This window comes from Ictalurus furcatus, chromosome 1 (assembly GCF_023375685.1).
Source record: "Ictalurus furcatus strain D&B chromosome 1, Billie_1.0, whole genome shotgun sequence".
NCBI lineage: Eukaryota > Metazoa > Chordata > Actinopteri > Siluriformes > Ictaluridae > Ictalurus > Ictalurus furcatus.
In genome coordinates this window covers 2,425,580-2,438,652 of record NC_071255.1, presented here as the reverse complement: position 1 = coordinate 2,438,652, position 13,073 = coordinate 2,425,580, and the positions used below count along the sequence as shown (strand labels likewise).

The 13,073-nt window shown below is 39.6% G+C and overlaps 1 protein-coding gene across 2 annotated transcripts; it reads left to right on the top strand.

The window, feature by feature from the left end:
* The first annotated feature begins 37 nt into the window (after window positions 1-37).
* On the top strand, window positions 38-12,621 carry abcd4 (ATP-binding cassette, sub-family D (ALD), member 4). 2 transcript variants are annotated; one of them, XM_053653698.1, is made up of 20 exons: window positions 38-1,196; window positions 1,302-1,666; window positions 3,035-3,153; window positions 3,828-3,955; window positions 4,061-4,200; window positions 4,680-4,796; window positions 4,894-5,019; window positions 5,188-5,238; window positions 5,342-5,436; window positions 5,529-5,650; window positions 5,810-5,901; window positions 7,452-7,544; window positions 7,638-7,843; window positions 8,053-8,144; window positions 8,438-8,474; window positions 8,555-8,604; window positions 8,732-8,784; window positions 8,913-8,989; window positions 9,079-9,194; window positions 9,779-12,620. In XM_053653698.1, exons 2-20 carry the CDS (start codon window positions 1,635-1,637, stop codon window positions 9,845-9,847), a joined length of 1,815 nt encoding a protein of 604 aa, XP_053509673.1. In that variant the 5' UTR covers window positions 38-1,196; window positions 1,302-1,634; the 3' UTR covers window positions 9,848-12,620. The 2 variants fall into 2 exon arrangements, with proteins under 2 accessions (XP_053509673.1, XP_053509600.1); XM_053653625.1 differs by lacking the exons at window positions 38-1,196; window positions 1,302-1,666 and having other exon boundaries at window positions 2,628-3,153; window positions 9,779-12,621.
* Window positions 12,622-13,073: the final 452 nt, after the last annotated feature.

Here is a 13,073-nt window from a genome sequence, read left to right as displayed (position 1 = left end):
CTTTGTATTTTGTGAAGAAAAAAAAAAAAAAGAAAGAAAAAGAGCATTATTCCGAGCCGATGCAATGTTGGAAATTCCGAACCGTGTTTATGTCCTGGAACGATTCAACAAAAGAATCGAATTGTTTTATCCTAGACGAAAACTCATGAATCCTGTCGTCACACTGTAGAATAGAGAAGTGTTCACCACGCTCCTGCTTGTTAAATATCGTAGCCATACTGTATACGGTACAGCGTATGTACAGAGGACGAGGAGGGAAACGAAGTAGTCATAAATAAAGCTCCTCTAATATAACGCAGACGAGGACTAAAATGAACGAACAATCAGACGAACAGTATTGTTTACTGAGCCATGTGCTGTGTATGCATGGTCTTAACAAACGAAACTTATGTTACACTTTGTTTTTTTCTTTCCTTTTCTTTCCGATATTACCTGTTAATGTTTAACAGTGCCTATTTCTAATGCTAGGTTCACTCTTTCCCGTTTCTTTTAGAAAAATGGTATAACGCTGTCCAGAATTGGTTCAGCAATAAATTTGACAAATGTGACCCAAATGAAATAAAGAAATAAATAGTTCAATAAATAAATACATTGCAATGTTTCAAGATTCCAGAGCAGCACTGTTAGCCGTCGTAGCCGTCGTCCCGTTTCGATCAGGAGAGGTATCTATGTTAATTTTCATTCCTGTAAATAGTCTCTTGCGGTGGAACATTTTTGTGCCCATGGGATTTATTATCAAATCCTGTTATGTTATTATACATTTTAAACAATGAAAATAAAAACGCCAATTCTGATTGTTACTGCCTCTTTGATTTGAATTTGAAGTTGAATTTTGGGACCCATCTTTGAAACCTCTTTTTTTTTTTTTAAAAAATTTGTTTTATATTTATGACTATGCTAACAGTTTATCGTTTCTATAGTAACAGCTTACACGGGGAGGGACGTGTACGGCGGACGCTCCGTGTGATCTACCGCCGATAGTAACCGTTAATAAAAACGTCTTGTTGTTTAATAAAGAAAAATGTGACGTTTTCTGTAACGTTTACGGAAGGAGTCTTCAGTGTTACAAGTTTTTGTAACAAAAGATGACAAAATGTAACTATAAATGGATAAATAAAACAATGCGTGACGTGTCGGTCGATAACTGAAGGGGTTTGGTTTTAAAGCGCTGACACTGGAGACTCCTTCCGTAAATGGTAAGTAAAACCTGTCGAAAAGACAAAACTTCACCACGACAACATTTTTAAAAAGTTCCTACTATGGAAACGATGAACATTAAGCAACACCTTCTGACCAATTAGAATGGAGAATTTGACAGCGTTGTGGCGGAACCATGACTGAAGTTCACAAAGCGCTCCATTAGGGGGCGATGAGCCTCACGACCTGATAGAAGACGCAGAAAGACGACGACGAAGAAGAAGAAGACGCCCTTCGCTAATTGGACCAACTTCGGCGTTCCTCTTCTGTAGCCGGAAGTGTTTTATTTTCAAAGATGTCAGTATTTATAGCACAGCGCGTTAGAAGAGCTGCAGTAATTCCACACGTGGAGTGCTTGAAGGACAGAAGTAAAGAGACTAAATGTCCGTTCTGATTGCTGTGTATCATCACACTTCCGGTCTCTCTGCGTCTCTGCCATGCCGAACCCGAGGAACTCCGGTCCCAAAAGGTAGCTGGGGTTTTATTTCAGAAAAAAACATACTTCCCTTAATCAAATAAACAACAAATAAACGCGCTGTAATAATTTGATATTAATCAATTCATCCAGCAAACACACAACTCTTCCTTGATGTCAGCACTTGGGGCAACTTTGGCTGTTTTATTCTTTGGAAACCATTTCACAACGTTCTGGGAACATTAAAACAACGGTCTGTGACGTTTCTTTGGTTTTATGGACATGTATACACCTGACAAGGAACATTTAGTGAATTCACTTCACCAAATATTACTTTTAGATGCCCTTTTTGCTTTTTCTTTAGGTAAACTAACCTTCTTGGTACATTCTCTTCCCAATAACCCTTCCTGCAATGTTTCTCTAACTTCTTTTTTTTTTAAACTAAATTATCCTTCCTGTAACATTTCCTTGCAAATGAACCTTCAGGAATCGTTCTTGTAACATTTCTCAATACAAACTAACCTTCAGTGATGTCCCTGTAACAGGTTTTTTGCAAAGTAACCTCCAGGGAACGTTCCCGTAACATTTCCCAAACGTTCTCTCACAAACAAAACTTTGGGAAATGCTCCTGGAACGTTCTCTTACAAAGTAACCTTAAAAAAAAAAGGAGCATTTCGTAATGCTCTTTTACGAAACGACCGTCCTACAACGTTCCTGTAACATTCTTTCGTGACCTCCTAACAGGAATTTTTGCCCAAATCTGTGTTATTTTTGTTTTGTGTTTTTGAGAGCATTCCCATAATGTTCTCCTATAGGAAGTTCGTGAAGTTTGCCAAGTTACCCATCAAACACAGAATGGTTCCCTAGCATTAATGTTTGGGTTCTGTGGGTGCTGGTTTGTAGGTGGGGGAAGTGGGGGGGGGGACAACAACCACCCAAGAACCTAAAAGCAACCTATGCTGAATGTTTCTTGTTAACAAAAGAGAACGTTGTATTAATATTTACAGAACATTTCGGGAACAGCGCTGTCTTTATTAAAACCCAAATATATCATACCATGGGAACGTACACCAAACAATACTCTTACAGTAAGGGTTTTTTTTTTCCTAACTAGTTCCAGTTATCAGAAGGTGAATTTTTAGATTTCTGGTGATTTTTATCTTGGTTTTAAGAGCGATGTTAATTATTTGAGTTTTGACTACTTGAGAAGCTTCCTATTTAGGACGGATGAGTCCTGTATGAGCTGTAATTTTGTGCCTTTAGGTACAAATCTTCAGCATGCAGGTGCGATTAATCACTAAAGACTGGGTGAGGCGTACGCTCTCTATTTGGGGAAATGGAAATCTTTAGCGTATCCATGTTGGATCGTATACAACAGCAGAAAGTGTTTGTTTTTTTTGTTTGTTTGTTTTTCCCGCACAGACTGAGGTTGGACTGGAGGTTCATCAAGAGATTCTGCAGAATATTAAGAGTGCTTTTCCCGAGATGGTGCAGTCGGAATGTTGTCATGTACGGCACGCTGCTCGGAGTCACTCTTTTAGGTAAAAAAAAAAAAAAAAATACATTTGAAATGGACGCCATTTTGTAACTTAGTATTCAAATGATTTCATTCTGTGACTACTTCGAACTCTACTGATAAATAAACGTAATGTAGTGCGCTCCAACCTGGTGTTGGAGGATATTTTGCTGACCAAGTTCAGTTTATGGTCTATTACGGCTTAAAGAAAAGCTTCTTTTATCCTGTGTTGGAAGATATTTTGCTGACTGTTCAGTTTATGGTCTATTACGACTTAAAGAAAAGCTCCCACCAGGTACAAAGTCCAAGTCTTTATCATCTGACTTGTGTAAAAGGGTAGTGATCATGCAGGAGGTCCTTAAAATATTCAGCACCTTTGCGTTAAAATAGCTTTTATGATGATGGTTTTTAAAAAATTTTTTTTTTTCATTAAAAATCTAAGGTATAATAAATCATTGCTGTTCTTGCACTGTAAATGACCTGCTCATTTTGGATTTTGTCTTTCCTTAGTTTAGGGAGTTCAGGATTAAGTTGTTCTTTTGCCTGAGGAGCTCAAAGTAGTAATAATAATTAAAAAAAAAAAAAAAAAAAATGATACGTTGGGATTGTCGTAACTTTGTAAATCGTCTTTAATTCTTTTTCTTTAAGGAGATTTCTCGAGTGTGACTAATATAATTTTTTTGGTTTCCTCCGTGTCAGTTCAGCTGGTGATTTACCAGGTGGGTCTGATCCCCAGTCAGTTCTTCGGCGTGTTGTCGGAGAAGAACTACGGCAAGTTTAAGGAGCTGGTGGCGTTTTCCGTCCTGCTCGTCCTGCTCAACTCTGCGGTACATTCACCTGCCGACCGTGTTGTGCTAATGCGCTCGTTCAAATACCGCATGACCTTCGTAGTCGTCTAAACCTGAGCTTCTTTGTGTGTTCCTGTTCCTCAGCTGAAGAGTCTGGAGCAGTACATCAGCAATCTCCTGTACATCAGCTGGAGGAAATGTCTAACGCGGAGCCTCCATCGAGATTACTTCAGCGGACGGGTCTTCTACACCCTCAACGTCCTCCGGAAGGATGTCGATAACCCGTAACGTCATCGTCTCTTCTGAACTCTTACTTGACCTTTATTGCTCTTGTTTGAGATCGCTGAAATGTGTTTTCTTTTGTTCATCCTAACCATGCTAGCAATAACGGTGCGTCCCTGTACCTGATACCAGTACAGAATCACTAAACACACCACGGTATTTCACTATAAACATATGTAATGTGCTTCAGGTTGTAGTTACAAAAATAACACGAAATTCACCTTATAGTTACTACGAGACCTCGAAAGAACGTTACAGGAACGTTTCCCAGAACTTTAGAGGAACCTTAGCTTGTAGTCAGAGCAAATTGTATACAACATGAAAGCATCCAATCTTCCCATCAGCGAACGTTACAGGAACGTTCTTGGAGCTTTCTTTTTAATAGGTGACATTTTGAAGGCTGAAGAATTGTTAATTCGGAGCCACAGCCGTTTACGCGTGTTATCGATGTAATGTGTGCGTGTGTGTGTTTGTCCGAAAGAGACCAGAGGATGACTCAGGATGCAGAGAGGTTGTGTAATCAGTTGAGCAGCATGGCCAGTCGACTGGTCATTTCCCCGTTCACCATCTCCTACTACTCATACCAGTGCTTTAACATGTGAGTGTCTCATGACTTTTCTTGCTTGTAATTTGGTTTGTTAGCATGAATTGGCATGTAGCAGTGGGGTTTCTGTGTAACGCGTGGGTGTTTCCAGCACTGGATGGATTGGATTCGTCAGTATCCTCGGATACTTCCTGGTCGGCACCGTCGCCAACAAGTTCCTGATCGGACCCGTCGTGTCCACATTGGTTGAACAGGAAAAGCTGGAAGGAAACTTCAGGTAGCTGTGTAGTTAGAGTGAACTGCACACACACACACACACACACACACACACACAAGGAGAATCCACACCACCATCATCACTCCTACTATTAGAAATACTGCTGCTAATAATAGTAATTCATTTCCTTTCTCTCTTGCTCACGTTTGTTTTTTTATATGCACGAAGGTTCAAGCACATGCAGATCAGAGTCAGTGCCGAATCCGCGGCTTTCTACAGGTCAGTCTCTCTCACGCCTGCTGCGGCTCGGGTGTGTTCTCTAGAGTGTTGTTTCGTTGAACTGTCCTTCCCGCCCGTTAAGCAGTTTCGTCTCGTGATCCAGAGCAGGGAACGTGGAACACGTGCGGACGGACCACAGACTCCAGAGTCTCTTGCACACACAGAGGAACCTGATCAACAGGGAGCTCCTGCTCTATCGTGAGTCTCTGACTTGGTCTATGCTCTCGGACGCCACGCTGCAGTCGAGATCCTTCATAATCGTGTTTTTGTTCTATCGTGTGGTTTAACAGTTGGAGTAAACACGTTTGACTATATGGGAAGCATCCTCAGCTACATCATCATTGCCATACCCATCTTTGCGGGCGTGTACGATGGTTTGAGCCCGGAGGACATCACCGTTCTCATCAGCAAGGTCCCCTATTTATTTATTTATTCTTTTTTTTCCCCTTAAAGTATGCAACAGCTTTGCAAAACTTACATGTAACAGTTCTATAAGTTATAATACAGGCTATAACAACTTCATTAAACTCTCTTGTGTTTTGTTTTTTTTGTTTTTTTCTCCTCCACCCAGAATGCCTTTGTGTGCATGTACCTGATTAATTGTTTCACGCAGCTTATAGATCTTTCCACGACAGTCTCCGATGTTGCAGGTTACACCCACAGGTAGGCCAAAAGATGAGTCGGATATCCTGCTTCTTTCAAGAATCAATTATGCAGAGATTACTCTGACTGAGATCTGTCATTTTATGCATGTGCTAATATGTAATGCCTACAGCGCTTTGCAAAAGTATCCCCCCCCCCGCCCCTTTTAGTATTACAAACTAAAATGGACTTAATTGGGATTGTCATGAGTCTACACACACACACACCAAAGAAACCCCCAAAACAAAATAATATTTAAATGGGTGGGGGAAAGTAAATATAGCTTACAAAATGTAAAAGCTATTGCATGAGTATTCATTAGAGATCGACCAATATTGTTGTTTTATTTATTTTATATTCTCTATATATATATTTAACCGATCTCGATATTGCAGAACCGATATTTATTTATTGTTTTATTTTGTTTTTGACACAGTAACACCACTGAACTGAGCAAACCGTTTTATTTATAACAGTTTTGTTGATTTCATCTCCTCCTTGCATACAAAAGCAAAACTCTTGTTTACACACCAATAAACACAGGGACTCTGAAAGAGTGCGAAAAATAAAAGTGCACCGTTACTAAAGTGTCTTCTTAAAAATGTTATTTATTTGTTTGTTTTAAATAGAAGCTTAGATGAGGTAAACGGATTACACGACTCTGTGAGTTTGTCTCTATCTCTTAGCACCAAGCTGCTTAAACTACATATCAAGCATTTTATGCAGCACGTCTAATTTGTACATTTTAATGGCTGTTCTGGCGGTCGGGCGCGCAATTCTCAAAACGCCCACAAGAGGGCGGCATTTATCGGTAGAGCCGATATTTTAAACAAACAAAAAAACGTTAAACAGTTATGGGAAAATGCTTAAATATCGGTAAAACTGATTGTGGTTCGATCTCTAGTTTTCATCCAGTTGGAGAACATGCCTAAGCAAGCAGTATCATGAAGATCAAAGAGCTATCCAAAACAAATCCGCAGCAAAGTCCTGGAAAAGTATCAGTCAGGGTTTGGTTATGGGGGAAAAAAACATCCTAAACTTTGAACATCCCCGGAGCATGGGAGAAAGCCGTTAAAGTCAGCGGATATTAGTCAGAGAAGCACCCGAGTCGCCAAGGGTAACTTACAGTATGACGCTACCACCACCATGCTTCACTGGAATGGCAGTATGGCCAGAAATCTATCACTATGTAGCTTAAATAAGGTCACGGTATTGATATACGTCGCAGTATAATATGATTTACTGATGGGGTTGTTTTTTTTTTTTTTTAAGTGTATATAAATCTTAAATATGTATTGAATTTGATTTCTTATCAAGGCGACAACATTGTCTCGTGTTCACCTCAAATCAAACCCTCATTTTTTCTTTTCTCTGGACGTATGCAAACGGAGTGACAGACTCGTTTTATTAACCGGTTGTAGGGAACTGCACGGTTGTCGAAAAAACTGTGTCTGCGCACTACAGTACTATGTGAAATAAGAAATTTGTGCGTCTTTGTCGGATTCACAAAAGAGTTGATAGAATTGTGGATTGATGGGGACGTGAGGCTTGTTGTTTTGGGTCCTACGCAGAATTGGAGAACTACAGGAAGTGATGAAGGACATCAGCAGGAAGCAGGATGATCAAGAAGACTGTATGCCTGTGGGGATGGGTAACTTCGTCAGGTAAAAAAAAAATAATAATAATAATAATCCGATGGCTGGTTGTGTATCCAGTGACTGGAACTGCAGTTACTGCACTTCCGTCTGTCTTAACAGGGATGGAGAGACCTCGCCCTCTTCCAGCGGCGCTGCTGTCGTACTGGACAAGCTGTCCTTTACGTCTCCGTTCTCCGAGGATCTGCTGGTGAAGGACTTGAGTCTCGGGGTTTATGAGGGAACACACCTGCTGGTGGTGGGAAACACGGGCACGGGGAAAACATCTCTCCTCAGGGTCCTCAACCTTCTGTGGGAACCTTCTAATGGTGAGAGAAAGAGTCAGCAAGAAATGTTTAGCATTATAAGCCACTTTTACATCTTATAGAGTGTATTATTATTGTTATTATTATTAGTAGAAGTATTGTAATAATTACTTCGTTAAGATCTTCGGTAATGTCAGTAGTAAATTCTACAGTATATCACGCGTACGTTGCACAATATCGTTGTAAATGTTATGACTCCTTTTTGGTTAAAGGTTCTGTTCAGATGAACACGTGTTTTGGGCCGAGGGGAATCATGTTCCTGCCCCAGAAACCCTTCCTGACCGACGGCACCCTTCGAGAACAGGTGAGGTTCCTCCAGACGTTCTCTCGGAAACTTCCAGAGCCTCAAAATGGACATGACACGCCGGCGCTGTTTATTTCTAATTTTCTAAAATAGCAGCTCGGACAAATCACGGGTTTATATTAAAGCGCCCGCTCTAATGCGTCATCGTTTCCGTAGTAACAGCTAGTTCACATGGATGGACTTGTACGGCGGACGCTCTACGTAAAGTCTGCTTCGTCACACCATGCCGTTGCTGATTATTTACTTACACCAGCATGACATCGGTTTGTTTTGTCTTTTTGATTTGTCTGAAGGTGATCTTCCCCTTAAAAGACATCATTCCAGACACAGGTACGCTGGATTTATTCCAAAAATGTCGGTTTAAAATAATCTATTTCTACGTTTTAATCAATCGAGTAACTTTTACGCAGGTTCCGTTGACGACGAGAGAATTTTGCGATACCTGGAACTGGCTGGGATGGTAAGCATTACACATCCTTAAAGGTTTTATACATTCCTTTTTAAATTTTTATCAGGTTTGTCTTTTTGTTTACTCGCTGTGTGTGTGTGTGTGTGTGTGTGTGTGTGTGTGTGTGTGTGTGTTACAGTCCAGTCTTTTGAAGAGGACGGGAGGTCTGGACGGGAAAGTGGACTGGAACTGGTGAAGTTCAACTTCCGAACCATCACTCGGTTTCTGCTAACATAAATAATACCTTAATAAATAACAAGCCTGGGTATTGAAATTAATTTTTTCTTTCTTTCTTTTTTTTTTTTTTTTTAAATTCCTAGGTATGATGTTTTATCACCAGGTGAGATTCAGAGGCTGTGCTTTGCCAGGCTTTTCTACCTGCAGCCAAAATACGCAGGTGACTGTTCATCAATCAGTCAGTGATTATCTCGGGCTACACGGCTTGTACTTGAGAGAAGGAGTGTTAATTGTTACTTTTGGTTTCAGTGCTGGATGAAGCCACCAGCGCTCTGACAGAAGAAGCTGAGGAACAGATGTACAGGGCTTGTAAACAGCTGGGCATGACTCTGATAAGCCTGGGTCACCGCAGCAGCCTGAAGCAGGTCCGTTACACACTCGAACAGTCTAGTCCAATGTGTTCATTGCTACTATATACACAGGTGCCAACATTTACGGTTTGACTAGCATTTTTGACTCCTAAGGTGATACGGGAGACAGCTATAAACTAAACATTTCCATTTTTTTAAGCTAAACCAGCAGTCAGACCTAATGAGAGAGCTAATTCACCGAAGGGGAAAGGACGACAGGACATTAAATACTTCTACTGCTATTACATTATTATTCTTGGGCACAAATTGTGAGACTATTAGGATGAAAATGAAATGTTCCATTACTTGTTAGCGAGGTGGTCTCCTCAAAGTTCAACATTTGTGTCTTTTGTAGGTGGGAAAGTGAACGGAGTGTATCTGTAAAGGGAAAAAAAAATTAAAAAGAAATAAACTAACAGACTTTTTAGAAGTTTTAAATCAGTAAATTTTTTCAATAGTTTTGCCTCGAGGTCTTTGCCAAGGAAGAGTAGGAAATACTGTTTATGGGATTGGGAAAATAAAATTTTTTGTCAAATATACTTAATTCTTGCAGATAATACGGAGGTTTTTTTTTGTTTGTTTTGTTTTTTTTTAAACAGTATCATGATGTCATGCTGAGGCTGTGTGGAGGCGGGCAGTGGGAACTCACTGAATTGGAAACGAGGTGAATCTCCCGACAAAATATGGGATTTTCCCTCATTTTAGGAGGGAGGAGGAGTGACAGGTTTTATTTCGGTTCACATTGAAAACGCGTGTAAGTATAATTTGCACCTGATACACTGATAATCGGGTGAGGAACTCCGAGTTGGACCTGGGACTTTCCCGATTTCCTGATATTTACAACGCAGCGTTTATCGAGGCGGTGTAATTCCACTAATCGGTCAACAGCACTCGATAAAATCTGAAATCTTTCCAAAAACATCAAACTACACATTACAGTTAAGTGTTAAAGGTTCTATCCAGGAATATTCCATCATGCATAATTGAATTGTACACACGTTGTAATGATGGCAAAGGAGACAATCATTTCTTTAACTGATTCAGATGATTCATTGAGTTGATTCAGTGTTAGAATAAACTTGATTGGTGTTTATTTTTGTTTCTTGTTGAAAGTGGGCGTTAATGAAATCCGTTGTATTACACTTCTTCTTTTAAACTATGCAAAATGTAATGCGATGTAATTAAAATATGTAAAATCATGTCACAAATCTGTCTTCAAGACCTATGAATCAGTGTGCGTAATGATGTGGACGTTCCTCCTTTAAAGCCTGAGTGACCGTACGTGGATTATATAACGTTAGGTTTGACATAATTATATATTTGTTTTGAATATAAATAGGTTTAAAAACGTCTGCATAAAAATTGAAAAATACAGGAAGGTGTATGTAGTTAATTTTTTTTTTTTATAAATGAAATAACGGTACAGACGAATTTAGCAGTTTTCCAATCAGCCAGTCAAAAGTTTTAAAGTTTAAAAGTTCACGTTGGGAATCAGAATGGCAAAATGTCTTTGACCGTGTCATGGTTGGTGCTACTAAATCATCAAATGACTGCTGAAGCCATGGTCTGCTTACAGAGAGCTTACAAACCTGTATGGTGTCTCGTTTGTCGAAAGAGATCAATCAGTAGAGGGGTAGAGAAGAATTTCCGAAGACTTAAGAACACCGTCATCAACAAGTGGAGAAAATGGGGCACCACAGTGACATCAAAAAGAACAAGACGTCCCTCTAAAATTTACAAAAGGGGAAGACAAAAACTTACCAGGGAGGCTGCCGAGAGACCTACGGCAACATTAAAGGAGCTGCAGGAACATCTCACGAGTACTGATTACTCTCTGCATGTGACGACAATCTCTTGTATTCTTCACGGGTCTGGGCTATGGGGTAGGGTGGTTAGACGGAAGCCCTTTCTCACAAAAAACACCCAAGCCTGCCTAAATCACCCCAAACCATGTGGTAAAATGTTATGATCTGATAAGACCAATACCAAAAGGTACAATAATTCCAAAATTTCAAAGGTTCGTTTAGTGCTTAAAAAAAATCACCAAAAGAACACTATACACCAACGGTGAAGCATGGTGGTGGAAGTGTCATGCTAAAGGGCTGCTTTTCTTCAGCCAGTTCTGCAGGATTTATCAAGATGGAGGGAATCAAGAATAGCAGCCCTTAATATCGAAACCTTCAGGTGTCTGCTATTAAGCAGGAGTTTCACCGTTCAGCACGATAACGATGCAAAACATACAACCAAATCAGCAAAGGAACGGCTTCACCAGAAGAAGAGTGATGTTTTTGAATGGCCAGAGACCAGACCTGAATCCAACAAAAAATCTGCAGGGTGACCTGAAGCGGGATGTGCACAGGTGATACCCTTACAATTCTAGATGGATCTAGAATGTTTTTTGCAGGAAAGAGTGGGGAAATAAGTCGAGATGTGCCATGCTGATTGACTCTTACGCAAAAAGACTGAGCGGTGTAATAAAATCAAAAGGTGCTTCAATGAAGTACAAGTTCAGGGGTGTGCACAATTTCACACTGAAGGTGGGAAAAGATCTGACATGACTTCTCTTCGGGTCATTCTTTTACTTCACAAAAACCTGCCATTTTAATCGGGGTGTGCAGACTTTTTATACATCCACTGTGTATTGGATCGGTCCAAGTTCTAGAAAACTGTGAACCAGAGATACAAGAACTATTATGCGAGACGTTAATTCCGTATCCAGTCTGTTGGGGGCGCCATGCTGGGAATGTCCATAGGAAGATTCTCCAGCAGGTGTGGAAAGATTTGGAGACACTAGACTAGGTGTCCTGTCGAGCTCTGCTCTGGGTCGACACTGTGCTACGACCACATGACGCACGTGATGAATCATTTAGTAACAGAGTGTCCAGGTTGTCAACAATTACAGCACTGAAACTTATTTATAGTGGTGTAGTAATCAGTTATCTTTTAATTACATAATACTTATCACTTTGTAGCAGCTGTTTCATGCGACAAATAATAGGTTTACATGTGCGCTAATTTTATTTTGGGAAATGGTGCCATATGCCAGTGCCTTGTGGGGGTGGTTTTCATTATTATTTTTTATTTTTTTCTCCTTGCAATGATGTCATGCTTCTTGTATTGGAAACTTGTATGATATTCCAGATTCAAGGGCATCCAGGGATTGTTTAGCAGAGCTTCCTTCACAAGTTTGACAGTTGTCCTAGTGTGCTTTCATTTAGTATTACTTTTTTAATCTCAAATGGGCCCAAAAAAAAAGATACTAAATAAAACCACCACTAATTCAGAACATACATCTTTCTTTTGCCTTGTTTTTCCCCTCCTATGTTTGTGTTCCTGTTTTGCTGCCAAATTATGTGTGATTTATTCATGGAAAGAAAAAAACAAACCCTTTCTGACTCTAGGAGTGGCTTTAATTTTAAAAAAAAAGGAAAAAAAAAGTTACTTTATATATTCCAAACAAATCTTCTTTAGATGGGGTGATGGCAGCTTTAAATAAATAAATAAATAAATAAATAAATAAATGATTTAGAACATAAATAGCTAGTTGTTGTATAAGCCTGTCATAAAAGAATGCAAAAATAAAATTCAGTAATAAAATAATTTTTAAAATAATGGATTTTTTTTAATACTACCAAAGTCCTTATTGTTGTCAGAAGAAAAATACAAAAAATGTATAAAATAAATATTATTAACTTTAAATTAAATTAGTAATTGATATTTTTTTATGAATCTTCCACAGCTGTGGAAGACTCTGAGTTGTAAGTCGTGCCTGTAAACAGTCAGAGCAGCTACGCAGGTCTCAGTGCTTGAGTTTCAAGCCGCTTTAAATATGAACCGAACTCGACCTGCTGCTGTCAATCAAGCGCATGACAGGAGCCGCAAGCATTGGGAAAA